Below are 17,582 nucleotides of genomic sequence, written 5' to 3'. Positions count from 1 at the left end.
ATGCGTTGCTCGCTCGCTCGCTCGAGATGCGTTGCTCGCTCGCAAGGAGGTGCCGCGTTGGCATGGAGGAGCTCCTTCTAGACTTGATGTGCGTCCACATGCAGAGGAGCTTTACCCAGCCGCACTTGCCGTTAAAACCTGCTCAGCACTGAATAATAAGCCACACAGGCTCAGCAGCGAGCTAGCTGAGAAAGCTGTAAGGAATTACCTTCACTAGATTTGCACGCTGTTGTAAAAGAGAGAGAGAGAAAGATGAACTGAAAGGCAGGGAGGTTAGTATAGGCGACGCCCGCTATGCTACCCTACACGTGGGAAGGGGAACGGCGGTAGAGATAGAGAGGGGAGAGAGGAAAGGGAGGTAACCTCTTCAAGTGTCCGTATTCCATAACATACAGGGTACACAGGGCACACATTGAAAGTTTATAACCTTGAACTCAGACCTGAGCCCATCAGGAACTTGAAAAGCAGTTTCACAGCCGTTCTCTGCGATGAAGGTTAAATCCAAGGACCCAGAATCTTGGCTTCTATAAATGGACGAGGATCTAAGCGGCGGAACTTTGCAGCCAGGAGGAAACGCTCAAACCGAGGGCAGTCATACAGTATAGGTGTTCAACTGTCTCGTCGCGTCCACAGTTCTCACACGCGGAAGAGTCCGCCGTAGAGATTAAGTGGGAGTAGGCATCTGTAACCGCCACTCCCAGCCACAGGCGGCACAAGAGCGCAGCATCGCAGCGGGAGAGGCCGGACGGAGGACTGAGTTGAAGCAGAGTCCTCCAAAAAGCATTGGAGGACTCTGGTCTAGTCTATAAAGGAGGGCTGGTCCTCCAGGGCCGTGCTGGTCAAGGCCGCCTCCCACAGCGCTCCAATATGGGACTTTGGCGTGAAGGCACTGGCAGTGCCTTCACGCCAAATAAGACACACAACACGAGCGCTCGTGTTGTGTGTCTTATTCTCGTCCTTGTTTTTTGCGCTTTTACGTTCAGTATCCTCATAAGTGGTGGAATGAATTTTGCTGAGTATGGATAGACAAGAAAAGGCGCCTGTCTGAAGCTGGCGCCAGCGTGTCGCCTCCTCTTTGCTGAGCTTAGGATAAGGCGGAGGGTGCCGTCTTCTACTGCCCCTTATGTGCTCCAGTATTACGCCGTACCGTTGGGGCGCAGGATTCGGGAGCCACGCCTCATGTGGTTCAGAGAAATGTAATCGGTTCAGAGAAATGTAAAGAAAAAGAAATGCAAAATATGTTGGTACCACCCAGTTTCAAAGCGGGGACGCTCGTACCGTCCGTCCTGCCACACTCTGGCGGGTTTGCCGGAGAACAGGATTGTTTCGTTCGTGTGGCCGTAATATCTAGAAACCACAGCCGCAATGCGATGAGACCGCCTTGAAGTTGCGGGTCATCATGCATAGACACGCAGCACAATTGATAACACTGAATAATGCTACAAACATAGATGAAAAGAGCCGCTGGGCAGAGCGTCGAGAACCTCGCGTGGACTCGTAGCATGGCTCCTGTGACATGTCCCAAAAAAGGAACGCTGGGCGAGCGATGGAGCCCTCGCGTTTTTTAAAAGCGCTTCCTGCATGCTGACACGTCGCAGTGCTGCGGGGCGAGCGCGACGAGCATGCTGCGCGCTGTGTATTATCTCGGAGGCACAGAGGCATTGCAGACATTGCTGGACCATGGGGTCTTATGTGAAAATACTGGACGATATCTATAGCAGCTGCACAGCTACCATAGTCATCCATAAAGTCAGCAATATAATTCCAATAAGCAGGGGCGTCAGGCAAGGAGACACGATCTTGCCAATGCTATTTATCGCCTGGTTGCAGGAGGTATTGCGAGGCCTGAATTGGGAAAAGTTGGGGATAAGAGTTAATGGAGAATTCCAAAGTAGGCTGCGATTCGCTGATGACATTGCCTTGCTGAGTCAATCAGGAGATGAACTGCAAAGCATGATGAATGAGTTATACAGGCAGAGCAGAACGGTGGGCCTAAAAATTAACATGCAGAGAACCAAAGTAATGTTCAACAGTCTAATAAGGGAACAGCAGTTCACAATTTGGTAGCGAGGTGCTGGAAGTGGTAAGAGAATACGTCTACTTAGGGCAGGTAGTGACCGCTGATCCGGATCTTGAGGTGGAAGTAACTAGAAGAATAAGAATTGGGTGGAGCACATATGACACGGTCTCTCAGATCATGACTGGCAGTTTACCAATATCCCTCAAGAGAAAAGTGTAAAACAGCTGTATCGTACCGGTACCTATGGGGCAGAAACCTGGAGACTAACGAAAAGGGCTCAGCTTAAATTAAGGACAACGCAGCGAGCTATGGGAAGAAAAAATGATAGGTGTGACGTTAAGAGACCGGTAGCGGGCAGAGTGGGTGAGGGAACAAACGCGGGTTAATGACATCCTAGTTGAAATCAAGAGGAGTAAACCCTTTTTTTCTTTTTTTATGGGGGTTTAACGTCCCAAAGCGACTCAGGCTATGAGCGACGCCGTAGTGGAGGGCTCCGGAAAGTTCGACCACCTGGGGTTCTATAACATGCACTGACCTCGCACAGTACACGAGCCTCTAAAGTTTCGCCTCCATCGAAATTCGAACGCCACGGCCGAGATCGAACCCGCGTCTTTCGGGTCAGCAGCAGAGTGCCATAAACACTCGGCCACCGCGGCGAGCTTTATGAGAAAGGAATGGGCTTGGCAGGGCATGTAATGCGAAGACAAGTTAACCGCTGTCCTTAAAGGGCAACTGCATAGGTTTTAGAAATCGACGAGCTTGAAGGGGTCCAATGTGTGAAGCTTGCAGGTAAAGCAAGCGAAGTCTTTTTGGACTCATTTGAAATGATGACATAATCTCCGATTAAAATCGCAATGGTCTTAAGCTTCTCCGCAGCGCACAGCACCAGGGTGGTGGGGTGGGGGGGGAAGGGGGGGGGGGGGCATGACAATCGAAGGTAACGGTACATTTCCAACGCATAAACGCTTGCTTTGTAGGAAAAAAACTAAAGCCCGTCGAGCATTGTTTGCCAGCATCCATCGAGGCATGGAAGGGTGTGGATGACGGCATCGATAATTTGAAATCTTACCTTATGTTACATCACACCTAGCTTCCCCGCACTCCTTTCTTATTTTGCGGTGAAGCCTAAACTTCAATCGTCGATTACGTCATCATTTTAAATGCTACGCAAAAATACTTGGCAACTTTACCTACAGCGTCCACAGATTTGAATCCTAGAATATCGCGCAATTCTCGAAGTGGCGCAGTTGCCAGTTGCCCTTTAAGGGTAACGGAGTGGATTCTAAGAGGTGGCAAGCGTAGCAGGGGGCGGCAGAAGGTTAGGTGGGCGGTTGAGATTAAGAAGTTTGCAGGCAAAGGGTGGATGCAACTGGCAATGGACAGGGTTAATTGAGAGACGTGGGTGAGGCCATTGCCCTGCAGTGGGCGTAGTCAGGTTGTTGATGATAGAGGAGCTGCTGAGCGACATTGAACTCATTGAGAACTCCATCGGTGCAGCAAAGTGCGCTTTTGGCAAAGGTTGTAGATTGTTGAAGCTGGAACGAAGCGACCATAATAAGAGGCCCTGACAAGAAAGACGGCAGGACCGATGCCCTTCCTCGTTGTTTCTTACTTAGTTGTCACGTGTCTTGTAGAAAAGACGATTACCTGGCTCCACAGGGAAACGTATAGCAGGAGCGCATCATGCGTTGCTAAAGTGCCTTATGACAATTATCGCCGCCTCACAGGAAGTCGTGCACCTAGCAATGTGCAGGCGCCGATTTATGCATCTGACGTCCCTCCCATTTGGAGCAGGGAGGGGGAGAAATGTCCTTTCCAGAGGTTGCCACTCAAGAAATGCCCCTCAGCCTTTGGTGTCGACCCATTGTCATGATCTCGCCGTCAACTTCTTGCACCTGCCAAGTGGATGGTGGTTAACCGCGACGTCACGACAGTGGATCGACGCCAATGGTCGAGGGGCATTTGCCGCTTCGTGCAAAAAGCATGGCGAAATCCCTGCTTGATAGAATACCGCTCCTAGTAAAGCTAAAGCATGAGCAACGACTACCGAGTTTAATGTATGCAGACGATATTGTACTGTTAACAGATTGCCAGGAAGTTTTGCAAACTTTGGTTAATTGCTGTGGAGACGAAGGAGACAGTCTAGGTTTCAGTTTTAGCGCAACTAAGTCAGGTGTGATTATTTTCAACGGTACAACTGATCAAAAGCTTACAATACAAGGCCATGAAATACCCCGAGTGGCTGAATACAAATATCTCGGGGTATGGGTAAACAACGGGCATATGTACACGGAAAAGCACGAACAGTCTCTCATAGCAAAAGGGCGAACAGATGCCGGGATAATGAAACATAGGGCATTGTGGGGGTACAACTGGTATGAATCTTGTAAACCAGAGCAATGGCTCGAAGGCAAACAAGGAAGGGGACAAAACACAGCGCTGAACTAACAACAGAATGGTTTTATTCAGGACACTAGGGCTTAAATACGCGCTGGTATCGTAGAACTAGCGATACAAGCGGAATCTGCGATACCAGCGCGTGCTTAAGCCCTGCTGTTCTGATTAAAACCATCTTGTAAACCAGAGCAATGGCTCGAAGGCAAACAAGGAAGGGACAAAACACAGCGCTGAACTAACAGAATGGTTTTATTCAGGACACTAGGGCTTAAATACGCGCTGGTATCGTAGAACTAGCGATACAAGCGGAATCTGCGATACCAGCGCGTGTTTAAGCCCTGCTGTTCTGAATAAAACCATTCTGTTGTTAGTTCAGCGCTGTGTTTTGTCCCTTCCTTGTTTGGCTTCGAGCCGTTGCGCTGGTTTGCAAGAACAATGTCTGACCAACTCGCGCACCAGTTCATGTTGAACAGGTATGAAGTACTGAGAGGCATTTGGAAAAGAATAATGGAAAGGAATAATGGTGCCGGGGCTTACTTTCGGGAAGGCGGTTCTGTGCTTAAGGACAGAATTTCAGTCGAGATTAGAAGTAAATCAGAGAACTGTTTGAAGATCAGCACTAGGTGCCCACGGGAAAACCACAAACGAGGCAGTACAGGGGGATATGGGCTGGGCAACGTTCGAAGCACGAGAAGCTCAGAGTAAAGTACTATACGAAGAACGCCTGAGGAAATTGGATGATAACCGGTGGGCAGCTAAGGTATTTAAATACCTGTACAGAAAGAGCGTTGACACACAGTGGCGGAAACGAACTAGAAAGCTGGCCAGTAAGTTTGCCAGAGACGAGGAAGGAGAAAGAAAGAGCATTAAACGACAGGTTAAAAACGCCGCAGGTAAAAATTCGATAGATTCAGTGGAAAAGAAGCATAGTGTAGAACTATATTGATGCTGGAAAAGGCAGATCAGGAAGGAAGCGTTTTATGATAACTCAAGAAGCAGTTCCCTCCTCATTTTTGAAGCTAGGTCAAGGTGTCTTAGAAACAACAGAACACCTCATACTAAAATATGATGGTACTAATCCCGATGTCGATGCAGGCACAGTCACTCTTCTTGAGGCCTTGGGGTTTAGAGATAAGAATATTCATGTAAATAAATCTGCGTTGGGCAATTAGCAAAAAGCGATTGGAAGACTGGTGGCTCAAAAGCAGAATGGTGACATCAGGTTAAAAGGGTAGGAAGCCGTATTTTAAAGAAAATGGCGAATTTTATTAACTTACAACACAGATAAACAAAAATAAAGGAAAAAAGCTGATCATGGTGGCAACTGCCATCACCCGGTTTCAAAGGGGACGCTTTTACCTTCCATTTCATTTCATTTTTATTTCCTTAAAGACCCCCTGTTGGGGGTTTTACATAAGGGGTGGTGTTAACATGAGAACGCAAAACATTTTTTTTTTTTCATGATGACAGGTGGGATGTAACCTTTTATAGGAAGGTTGATTGACAGGCAATGGCTGCAACTTCATGGGGAAGGTCGTTCCAGTCGCTTGCTGTTCGGAGGAAAAATGACTTGGGAAAATGTAGTCGTACGGGCACGTTGGCGTGAAAATTTCAGCGGATGACCAATGCGCGGTGGCGGTGCGCAGATGTATGGCTTCTGTTTGAGCTGGGAATAATAAAATTTGTGAAATAGGCACAGGCTAGAAATACGGCGACGGGGGGGGGGGGGGGGGGGGAAGACTGTATGATTGAGAGATGAAAAACTAATATAGGATGAGTATGAGCGGTGAACGAAACGGGCGGCTCTGTTTTGCACAGCTTCTAATGAATCAATGAGGTATGCTTGCTGTGGATTCCTGATGGCGGATGCATACTCAAGTTTTGGCCTGATTAATGATTTGTAAGCAAGTAGATTTGCATTTTGAGGGGCGTCGTGAAGATGGCGTTTAAGAAAGCCTAGTTTTTTATTCGCAGATGATATTAGCTTTGTTACGTGCTCGCGCCATGATAAGTCATTACTGATAGTGATGCCGAGGTAAGTGTAGGACGGGACAAGTTCGACAGGAGAATAAGAAATCTTATAAGTAAATAAATGCGGGTTGAGACGACGATGGAAAGACATGAGCTTGCACTTATTGGGATTAAGAATCGTCAACCAGCAATTGCACTATGATTGAATGCGGTTAAGATTGTCCTGGAGGGACTCTTTATCAGCGGTATTAGTAACTGGGACATAAGTAACGCAATCTGCGGTAAACAGACGGACATGACATGATAAATTTTGAGGCAGATCATTAATATAAATTAAGAATAGGAAGGGGGTCAAGGACAGTTCCCCGAGGAACGCCCGATGTTACCGGTAGACGGTTAGAGGAGTAGTTGTTAATAGTAACGGACTGTGAACGATGTGTGAAGAATTCTTTTAACCATGCAATAATTTCTCGATGCAAGTTTAGTCGGGAAAGTTTTAAGAGTAGGCGTTGATGAGGTACCTTATCGAATGCTTTGGCAAAGTCTAAAGAGATGGCGTCTGTTTGTAAGTTAGCATCAAGCTTGGAATGAATATCTGGAAGAAAGATGGCAAGCTCTGTCTCGCACGATAAGCCTTTTCTAAATCCATGTTGGGATGGAGTGAAAAAACTTGTAGAGTCTAGATGCTGCATTCTCTAGGAGTAGATGACGTGTTCCATGAGTTTACAAGGGATGCTAGTCAGGGAAATGGGGCGATAGTTGAGCGGAGAGTCTGTGTTACCTGATTTGAAAACAGGAACAACCTTCCTCATCTTCCAGTCTTCAGGGATGATACCTGTGGCGAGTCACTGAGAAAATAACAAGCACAAAAACTTGGATGAAATGTCGTTAGTGCTTTTGAAAAACTTTGTGTTAATTTCGTCGGTTCCGGCTGTCGATGAAAATTTTAATTTGTCGATTGCGCACGAAATGTCATTTGGATTAAAAATGATGGCTGGCATTGTCAGTTCAGTAATAGAGGGTAGTGAAAGGAATGTATATTCAAGTTCTTTAGTGAATATTGATGAAAAGGCAGTATTAAATATATCGACACACTGAGCATCACTAACAGAGTCGCCGTTATCATTAAGGGTTATGCCGTGAGATTGCTGAGGATTTATCACGTTCCAAAATTTCCTCGGGTTACTTGTTATCATTTTGGACACGTCGTTGTGAAGAAAGAAACGTTTCGCACTTTTACTGCTGCCAAGTGTGCATCTTCAGCGCTGTAGTATTTTTCCCATGCAGAAGAGCTGGGTCTAAGTTTCGCTGCACGGTACATCCGCTGCTTTTTATTTTTAGTCTTTTGAGTGTTTTGTTGAACCAAATATTTTGGGAATCAGTGTTGATAGAGCACTTTGGAATATATCTGCTCGTTAGATCACTAATTTTGCGTTTGAAGATTGACCAGTTTTCTTCGACTGTAAGCTGATGGAAGTGAAGTTCAAAAGTGGATAAGAGGGAGTTTAATTCATTATTTATTGCTACGTAGTTGACCTTATCGTACAGCTTTATTGTTTGTTTAGGACACTTTCCTTTGAACGGTAGTAATGTTAAATGAAGCGTGAATAAATTTATGGTCAGTGATTTCCCTCAGGTAAGTAATAGAAACTAAGGTATCAGAATCACTACTTAGAATGAGATCAAGAATGTTTTGGGAAGTCTCTGTGATGCGTGTTGGCTCAGTTATTTGCTGTGAAAGATTAATATTTAGACATACGTCGACAGATTCTCGAGGCTCTTGAGAAACCGTAACGTGAGGTTGGTGTCAGTTTATAGATGGATAGTTAATGTCACCGAAAAAAATAATTTGCGCGCTTGGATACCTACTGTTAATTGTAGCAAAACACTGTTAAACTCACGGGGGAAGTCAGGGCTATTATGCAGCGGTCGATAGCAGACGCCAATTAGTGTTGTTATTGGCGCAGTGCGGCAAATGAGCCACATAATTTCAAGGTGAGATGTGATGTCGACAAGCGAGAATGGTAGTTCTCGACTAACAGCGACTAAAACACCGCCCCCTCGAGAACCCTGGCGGTCGTTGCGAAAGAGGCGAAAATTTCGCAAATCATGCAGAACTTCAGAATCGCTGATATTTTCGTTGAGCCATGTTTCGGTTAGCACAAATATGCTGCTTCCGGACGACGATACAAGGTTAGATACAAGGTCTCGTTTGGGAAGTAAGCTGCGTATATTTGTGAAAATGACGGAAAGGCAAATGATGGTTCGGTAGTTCGTTCTAGGATGACAAGCTGATAGAGGGCATTGTGGAGACCGGCGCCGAAAAGATATCTGCTATGCGATTTCCTTCACTGTGTTGGTCGTTCCGTCGAAGAAGTAGCGCTTGGGCCCGATATGAAGCGTCTTATATAGCGGAGCGAGAATTTATCAGTTTCTTCTGCGAATGCAACCAAGTGCTTTCGAATACTTTGGACGCGGCGGGAATAATCTGCGCCGAGACTGAAGTTCGTTTCTTTAAAATTGGGCCCTTTAGATATAATATTTTCTATTGTCTTGGATGATATGAATCTGTCAATGATAGGGCGTTTATGGTTCGGGGTATGACGGCCAAGCCGTTAGGCGCGCTCTATTTCTTTGGGATCCAAGGCTATTTGCAGGTGTTCTAAGCAATGATCAGCGACAATCTTTTCAGACTTCGCATATGTTTCACGGGGGGATGAATCGGGCAGACCGTGGAAAATTAGATTGTTCCGGCGGGAGCGGTTTTCAGAATCGTCAAGAGGAAAGTGTAAATCTTGAACCGAAAGAGCTGTCTGGCTAGCTGTTCACTGAATGAATTCAACGTCGAATTTAACTGTAGACAGAGCATGGAAATTGGGGGGGTCTTCGAGTTCAGTGAGGCGGGTATTGAAATCTGATACCGTTCTGTCGATTGAAAGCATACGTCCTTTTATATCTTGCAGGTCAGAGATTAGTGTTGCCTAGCTATCAGACAGCTTTTTCAGTTCAGCCAGAACGAGATCTAATTTGTCAGGTCCAGGGTTAGTTTCAATATCACCAGCAAGGAGTAATAAGGACCGTACACTATGAAAACATTCGGCACAAATAGCGGTCAAACACTTCGGGCTCGGTAGCTCTATCAGGATTCAGAAAATAGACTAACCGGTTCACTAACCTGCATGATGAAGAAAGCCAGATTCGATAACTGTGCCGTGGCACAGCTGCCGAGCCCACAGATCGTGCGAGGTGATTGCCGGTCCTTTGTAGGTGGCTCGCCGAGTGATGATGTTGCTAATAATAATAATAATTGGTTTTTGGGAAAAGGAAATGGCGCAGTATCTGTCTCATATATCGCTGGACACCTGAACCGCGCCGTAAGGGAAGGGATAAAGGAGGGAGTGAAAGAAGAAAGGAAGAAGGAGGTGCCGTAGTGGAGGGCTCCGGAATAATTTCGACCACCTGGGGATCTTTAACGTGCACTGACATCGCACAGCACACGGGCGCCTTAGCGTTTTGCCTCCAAAAAAACGCAGCCGCCGCGGTCGGGTTCGAACTCGGGAACTCCGGAGCAGTAGTCGAGCGCCCTAACCACTGAGCCACCGCGGCGGGTATGATGTTGCTGCTGATGGTGTTTCCCAGTCGAAGTCGAGTTTTTAACGTGCGGTAAATGGGCAGAGTCTGTCCATCCATCCATCCATCCGGAATCGTGGGCGTGGACGCAGAAAGGCTTCCGTCATCTGAAGGCAGCCGTTTGGAAAACACAGCCAGAGTCCTTGCATCAACTATAGTTCTCAAAAAGAAACACTGCGCGAGCGATGGCTGCTCTTTTAAAAGCGCTCTCTGCTGCAGTGCTACGGCGCGAGCGCGACGAGCTGCTGGCCCTGACTGACGTCAAGGAGCGCGACGTGTACCTGCAGTCGAGCGCCGAGAAGCTGGACAGCGAGAGCTCGTCAATCGAGGTGAACGCGATAGTGTACTGTGTCCCACCAGCCGCTGAAGCGCGCCCCTCTCCAGGTGGCGGTGTTGGCGGCCTGCTCGTGCCGGGGCCCGAGCCAGGAGCCGTGCCGGTGTGCACACGCCGCGGCTCACAAGCAGCGGCAGCTGGCCGAGCTGACGCGGCGTGCCAAGCGGGCCGAGGCCCAGGCCCAGGACAACGCCAAAACGGCCGACATCTACCGTGAGGCCTTCGAGGTGCAGCTGGCCAAGAACCGGGCGCTCACGCGCAGCCTTGTCGAGCTGCAGTCGCGCAGGGGCATTCAGCTGGCACGCATGCCCTACCCCGCGGACGCCCGGCGCCTCATCGACGATCTCCTCGAGAATGTGAGTGCGAGAGCGCGGTAGCCGCGCGGGGCCCTCACCGCGTCCCTGCTGCCCGCAGCTCTGCGACAAGAACGAGGCCCTGGTCCACCAGCAGGTCATGGTCAAACTACTCGCCCTGCAGCTCGGAGGACGCGGTGCGGACGCCACCACGTGACCCCATTTTGGGGCTGCACAGGAAGGACTACTTGGTATTTCGACTTGCGAAATGTGTGCCAGAGTAAAAGATGGTTGATCTCAGCAACTGCTTGTATGGTTCATTCCAAATAGAATTTCTATCATGTGAACCGCTTCCGTTCGCTGCCGCACGGGATTCCGAAAAAAAAAAGACGGGAAGGTTATGTATACATAACCTACCGCGAAAGCACGGCCTGCAACACCAACTGGAGCAGATCAGTTTGAGCACGTTTCGCTTTAAAACGTGGCTGCCGCTGCCGGGACTGGCTATATATAGCGTTGCATGCGGGTGGATTGGACCAGAAGGCACTGTGCACGACGAGGTACGCGCGCATGATTTATAGAGTTGTTCTGCATCATGGACTTCCCCTTTCAATCCTTCCTTCCCGGCACAGTCCAGGGCCCGCTTGACCGAAGCAAATTCCCAGTCTAGCCTTATTCGCAGTTTAGATAGACCACGTGCTAGAAGTGGTATAGGCCGTGCGCTGGATTTGGGGAAGAGGAAGGCGCATAACTGGCTCACTTCGCCGGTGAACACCTCAACCGCGACTTGAGGAACAATACGGAAGCATGCTGTGAAGGCGAAAACATGAATTTCTCGTCGTGAGTTTATATGTCGTCGGTTGTAATCCCCGTCGCGAGTTAGCCTCCAACTTGACTAAGAGACGTATGCTATGTGCAACGAAAAATTGTATGACACCAACCGGAACGTTGTATAATGAACGGTTGCGTCACCATTTTCATACGAATGCCGGGGAAGGCATACAATGATCGTAAGAGACCCTTGTGCTACATTATGGGAAATACTTCAGCCAATCTATGGCAGATTTCCACAAATAGACGAAGAATGGAAAAAAGTAAGTGCATTGCCGCCCGTTTTGCTACTGCGGAGGGGTTTATAGTGTTGACAAGCGTCCAGCTTGCCTTTCTGTACCTCATTTGTTTTGCTACTGACTTTCTTAATGCCCCCTGCGTACTGACTTTTCAAATGTGTGGAACTCCTGTATCTCATAACGCATAAGACAACTAAATGTTGCCTTATGCATTACTACGCTACTGTTTTTTGTCACAGTCCCATATTATATTGCCTCCCGATCACTCTTTCAGATTGCCGCAGACATGCTTGTCAAGTGGAATTTTCCCAACTGCATTAAATTTATTGGTGTAAAGCATGTGAGCATTGAATGTCCTGCAAATTCGGGTCACGAGACTTGAATTACAAGAAGTCATTCAGCACAGTCCTCATGGCAACATGCGATGCACATTACAGGTACGGTGCATTCATGGCAAAACAAACCCTTTGTTAAACTACTCGTTAATGGTGCATTTTTCTTGTGAATCATGAAAACAGTGTATTATATTCATTGAAAAAGAGTGCCATTATATGCAGAAAGAAAAGAGGACAGTTCAAGTTACATGACGAATTAAGGAGCATAGCGTAGACAAGTGTATGATTCCAATGGTTTGCTCACGCAGGTTGACAGTAAACGTATTTGATTCTGCACAAATTGCAGCAGATGTTAAGATGTTAATCTCTGAGCTGTGATTGTATGTGGCATGTATATTTAGTCTAACTATGATGCAGCATAATATGACTTTACGAGACTTGAATGCAGTAGTGACTTCAGGAGCAGCAAGGTGAAAGTCATGCGCTATATCAGATGCTATGTGGGCTACATTGAAACCTCTTGCTTTATTTCAGATTTGTGTATATGGTCGTTGGCCACTACGGGGGAGAAAGCGACGGAGGAGTTTCCTTAAGAACTTGGTTGATGCGCATATTGGGCGAGCGCAGATTTGGTATCCCCCAGCAGGAAAAGTGGGCTCTAGACCATTGTGGAACAATGTAGAATCAGCTCTGCCTGTATGCGATCAATCGAGATAAATCTGGTCGCGTCTTGCGTCTCAAACAAAGCGATAAAGCTTCATGGCAGCAGATTTGAAGAATGAACAAACACTGCAAAGATTCGCGGCAATATGAACAAGGACACACAAACTTGTTAAAATATTTTATTGCACAGTTCTTTTCGGTGCTTTGTTCGTTGAACTGCGCCATTTTTGAAAACAACTAATTTATCGAGCTCTTAAGGAGAAATTTATTTTAAAAGTCAAACGCTTCCATTGAACGAGAAAAAAACTTCTTGCTGCAAAACACCGTTCCATTTATGGGTGCTGAAAGCAGTTTTGCTCTCTTTTTTGACTGCACTTGAGCAGTTACCAACATCTCAGAGTTCATTTTCCTGGAAAAAAAGTGCATCCTCATGATAGCGTAAAACTTGATCACTTTAGCAGTGACTTCTTTGCAATGAGCATCACAACCGACTGCAGGCACAGAGGACTCTTCAAGCCTGTCTAGCACCTGCCAGAATAGGTCACCAAATACAACGCGTTTCTCAAGGCCTTTGTGAATAATGCTCTCCATCTTCTTTATGACTGTGTACAGCCTTAGCGACGTCTAGCGAAGGCATCCTGGCTTGAACGACCTTAGGTCAGTCAAGTGCCTCTGAACAACATCACTTGGGCTGGCGTGTTCAGGAGCAGCTGTAAGCGTGATCTGGCAATCCTTACAATGCATTGCCTTAGTTTTCTTATGCGCATATATCCTGCTAAGAATAGACAACCATTTCTTTTGGTCCGGCTCTTTCATATCCATGGTCGCCCAGGTCATCACTTTCACCCGGAAGATAGCTGATGCTAAGAAGCTTCTTGCACAGCTTTTCTTCCACAGCATTCCTGAGCTCCGCAGCAGCCTTTGCCTTTTCTCCAAGGCTGTCATGCAGCGACACGAGGACACTTTCAGCGGCTCCAAAACAGTTTTTTCACTGCATTCTTCACAGGAGTCAACAGGGACAAACGCCTATAAATCTGGCTGAACTGTATGATCGTGGAATGGTCATCATCGCCGTGAAAAGAGCGAACAATGTCATAGGAATCTCTGAGAAAAAAAAAGAAGTAGGCGAAAAGTTTGTTAGTAATTGCACCAATTTACAACTAAATTGTTTTCTTTAGAACAGGCTGCCACTTATAGGCTGCTACTACAAGAAAATTACTCTTTAGAAGAGGCTTTCGCTTACCCAGTGAACATTAAAACTCCTATGGACGTCTTACGGACGTTCAGAACGTCCGCAGAATGTCGAATGGAGTTCCAGTGCCCATTGGCTTATACTCTGCTTGAATTGAGCTACGTTTACCATTTCATCATTATGCACGCGTGTTACCTCCAGGAATCTGGGTTCAGCTTGGCCGTCAGCAAATAAAGCGCACACCTATTTTGTGCAGCTCATCAATTATGTCTAAAGCCGACAGCAAGGTCACTCGTAAAGATTATGTCGTTATCTGTGGAGAAAATAGGTGCATGTTTCGATGCTCGTGGTTGTGGTCTGCTTCATAAAGTAGATGGAGGAAGTCCTTGATGACCTGCCCGAAGAATACAATGATTACTGAGTCAAACCCTTGAGAAGAAAAAGTGTATATCACGATAAAAAACAACTCAGAGCACTCCGACTAGCATCACATTAACGATAAGTACCTGAATCTTCGGCGAGTTCACTCGGATCCCTTTCGCAGGGTGTTTTCTGTTCAGTGCATCGAAAAGATCGTTCATTCTTCTCGTGAAGGCCTCTGTTCCCTCCATGTGAACGAGTCCTTCAACACCCTCTGCCCTGTAGACCTGCAGGCAAATGGCAGTGCTCCGACTGAAGAGCTGCAGGGAAAGTATATGTTTGATGACAGTATTCCCAACACTGAACGCGTTGAAATTTATAAATCTTTGTGTAGTTCCCCTCGTAGCTAACCTGCACAGCAAGCCGCACGTTCATTCTCTGCAGGTTCGTCGGTTGCTCATGAGCAGCCGTCAGTTCATAGACGACCTTTAGGTGTTTCTTCCTCTCCGTCTCGAAGCGCGGTTGATAGTGACTGAAGTCAATACTGTAGTCTCCACCCTGGAAGTATAGTTGAAGAAATAAGTCGCAAATACAGATTTTCATCTCATCACCTTAAAAGAGCAGTGAACTCAAATCTTATTCGTGAGTTACTTGTTTAGTATGTTGTGCTGCATATGGTGCACATTAGAAAATATGGACAACCGCGTAGATTCCGCCAACAAGATGGTGTTCCGGTTTTCGTTTTCAACAGCCTAACGATGGCTGTGACGTAACAGACGCGTTGAGGTCGAGGCATAAAAAAACTGCAGTATGGTCGCTACCTTCGCCTATTAATTCACATAAACTTGTACGCAAGCCTGCTCGAGAGATGGAATCCCAAAAAATGAAGCAGCGATTATATCGCAGTTTTTGCATGATTCACGTGACCTCGAATCATCTGCTTGTTGAGCTGTTGAAACGAAACCGAAATAGCACGATAGGAAAAAAAAGCTAATCACAGATTATTGAGCTGGCGTAAGTGATTGCCATGTCATGACTCACGTATACTAGTGTCTTGAGCATCATTCCGAATAAAAAAACATTCAACCAAAAAAATGGTTTCTCTACTTCAGTTGACATATTTTTAAAGAAAGTGTGTTACTTCATGCATACCTGACCATATCTGTGCTTGAGCAGATGGTTCCGCACACATTTGACGACGTGAGGAATGTCATACATAAAATGAAGGTACTTCCCCCAGGTAGACAAGGATGTTGAATCTTGTGACAAGGGGGTGCAATGTTGCCACTGATTCCCATGTGCTGCCACATTGAACGATTATTTCCAGCACCATCGCTGACCACCGATATGATAGTCGCTCCATACTTGTGCAGTTGGATAACTGCCTCCAACACAAGTTGCGCCAAAATGTTTCCGGGTGCAGCTCTTTTCGTGGTAAAGGTTGCTATAGGTTGCACCCATTTTTCAAGCACAGGCACAAACATAAGAATAAGAGCATGGTCCGCAAGCTCTATGCTTCCTTGTGAAATGTCCCCGTAATCGACAAAGCCGTTAATCTTATATGTCGACTTGCTGAAGCTGTACGCCTGGCGCAATTTTATTTCATTCAATATAAAAGTGCCTAATCTCTGGCCACCCATTCTGCCACCTAACTGCTTTTCTATTGCTTCCAGAAAAATGGAGTTGAACCTAAACTTGCAAGGTATGCCTTTAAGGACTTGAGTTAGACGACTCATAGAGGGCAGGGGCATTATCTTCATGTCATAAATAAGCCTGTAAGCTCGTGGGCTGGCCATCCTCAGCATTAAACAGTTTAACCAACACTCGGCATTGTAGCGCATGCTACATGCTGACTGATTTCAGCTAGCTACTTTAATGATGTCATGAACTCCAGGCGCTGCAAAGGTGGGAGATCAACCAGTGCTCTTTCAATTCCTTGGTCTGTAACCTTTGAGAGCGCTGCTTTCAGTGCCACGACCTCGCTCTATTTTTGTCCCGCGCGGCAGTTGCTCGACAAGCTTTCCTCTTCAAGTTCTGCAGCTTCTGGCCCTTCTTACGTGCTGCCGTCTCCTTCTGCGCACGCACCTGTCTTCGCAAACGCAAGCAACGCGCACAGATTCGCTGCTTCGAAAAAAACATAGTGTTTGTGATGAACAGCTTCCGACTTCGTCGGCTGTTCATCAGGATTTGTATTTACTTCTGTACAGATATTTAAGCCATCTGTTTCCATCAGAACGTTTTCAATGTCAGTGACAGGAGCTACAGTTCTGAAGAGCTGCTTGTGCTGCTTGTTGTAGCCGTTCACGAAGCAGCCTTGGGAATCACTCCACAGCTTGCCGCTAGCTTTCTGCAGTAGAAAACTTTGCACACCTTCCCAGTTTTTCGTCCTGTATAATTTCATGTTGCCAGTCCGTAGATAGTAGAGTCGCAGTCGCCAAGCAACCAATCGTCAGTGCAGTCGACGTAGTACTGGTTTCCGTCGAGGGGAAACCAGCCCATTCGGCATCAGCATCTACGCAAGGCTCGCCTGTGGAGGACGTATTGCCGCTGCAAGGATCTTCTCGCTTATCAGTCTGCATGACCGCACGCGCTTTTGATGACTTTCGCCTGTATTTCACAATTTTTGGCTTTGAGAATTGGTCTGGAAGGCCGGGAAAGAGTCGTGGGACGGCACCGGGCACTAGCGCCCAGTTCCCGCGGGGAATTCGGGCCTCTTGCCCGTTCACAACGTGCTTGTGCTCCTTGATAATATCTTAAACACCTCCGGCGCTTTACGGGTCTCCTTACGATTTTCTTTCGCCTTTGCAGGATGGCAAGAGGGGTCCCCCATTGTAGCCGTCGGTGGTGCCAGCGAGGGGAAGGCGCTATTGGTCGCGTCCAAATATGAGCGGCGCACGGCGCGCCACTGTTGGGTGTTCATCACCGCGACGCCGACAGGGGACGCATCGTCATCACTCGGGTGGCATGGACGCCACAGCATCCACAGGCCGTCGCCGTGCATTGCGCCCTGAAGTGCCCTGAAGAGAGACACCGCCGACAGACGCGGTGCATGCCACGGTTGAGGAGGTTACCGGGTGACCTGCGACGCGTTGATAATTCGCAACCGCGTTTGCGCTGCTCATTTCTATGCGGACGAACCATGTGCCGGTCAAGACCCCACGGCGTGAACCCATTCGGTTCACGGTAATGAGAGGACCTTCCCATTCCTGCTCGGAACCTAGACGAGTGTCTCGTTGGGATCATACAAGGGCAAGAAAAGGCAGGCCACGGTGGTCACTTGTGGCGCCACTGGAACGACGGGAATGCGCTCACTGCCG

The 17,582-nt window shown here is 47.3% G+C and overlaps 1 protein-coding gene across 3 annotated transcripts in view; it reads left to right on the top strand.

The window, feature by feature from the left end:
- LOC144112093 (coiled-coil domain-containing protein 125-like) overlaps window positions 1–17,210 on the top strand; it is a 52,453-nt gene extending 35,243 nt beyond the window's left edge. The window contains exons 4-8 of one of the 3 annotated variants that reach the window (XR_013310197.1): window positions 10,238–10,347; window positions 10,403–10,708; window positions 10,767–10,896; window positions 11,990–12,152; window positions 17,074–17,210. Coding sequence is in view for 1 of the 3 variants with exons in the window: in XM_077645174.1 (XP_077501300.1) it covers window positions 10,238–10,347; window positions 10,403–10,708; window positions 10,767–10,862 (512 nt within the window). In the remaining 2 variants the exon portion in view is untranslated. Of the gene's footprint in view, window positions 1–10,237; window positions 10,348–10,402; window positions 10,709–10,766; window positions 10,950–11,989; window positions 12,153–12,584; window positions 15,968–17,073 lie in introns of those variants that run through there. The other 2 variants (XR_013310196.1, XM_077645174.1) reach the window with 2 other exon arrangements.
- The last annotated feature ends 372 nt before the right edge of the window (window positions 17,211–17,582 follow it).

Source organism: Amblyomma americanum, chromosome 1, assembly GCF_052857255.1.
Source record: "Amblyomma americanum isolate KBUSLIRL-KWMA chromosome 1, ASM5285725v1, whole genome shotgun sequence".
Classification (NCBI taxonomy): Eukaryota; Metazoa; Arthropoda; class Arachnida; order Ixodida; family Ixodidae; genus Amblyomma; species Amblyomma americanum.
The sequence above is the reverse complement of the archived record's forward strand: the minus strand, read 5'-3'. Positions and strand labels throughout refer to the sequence as shown.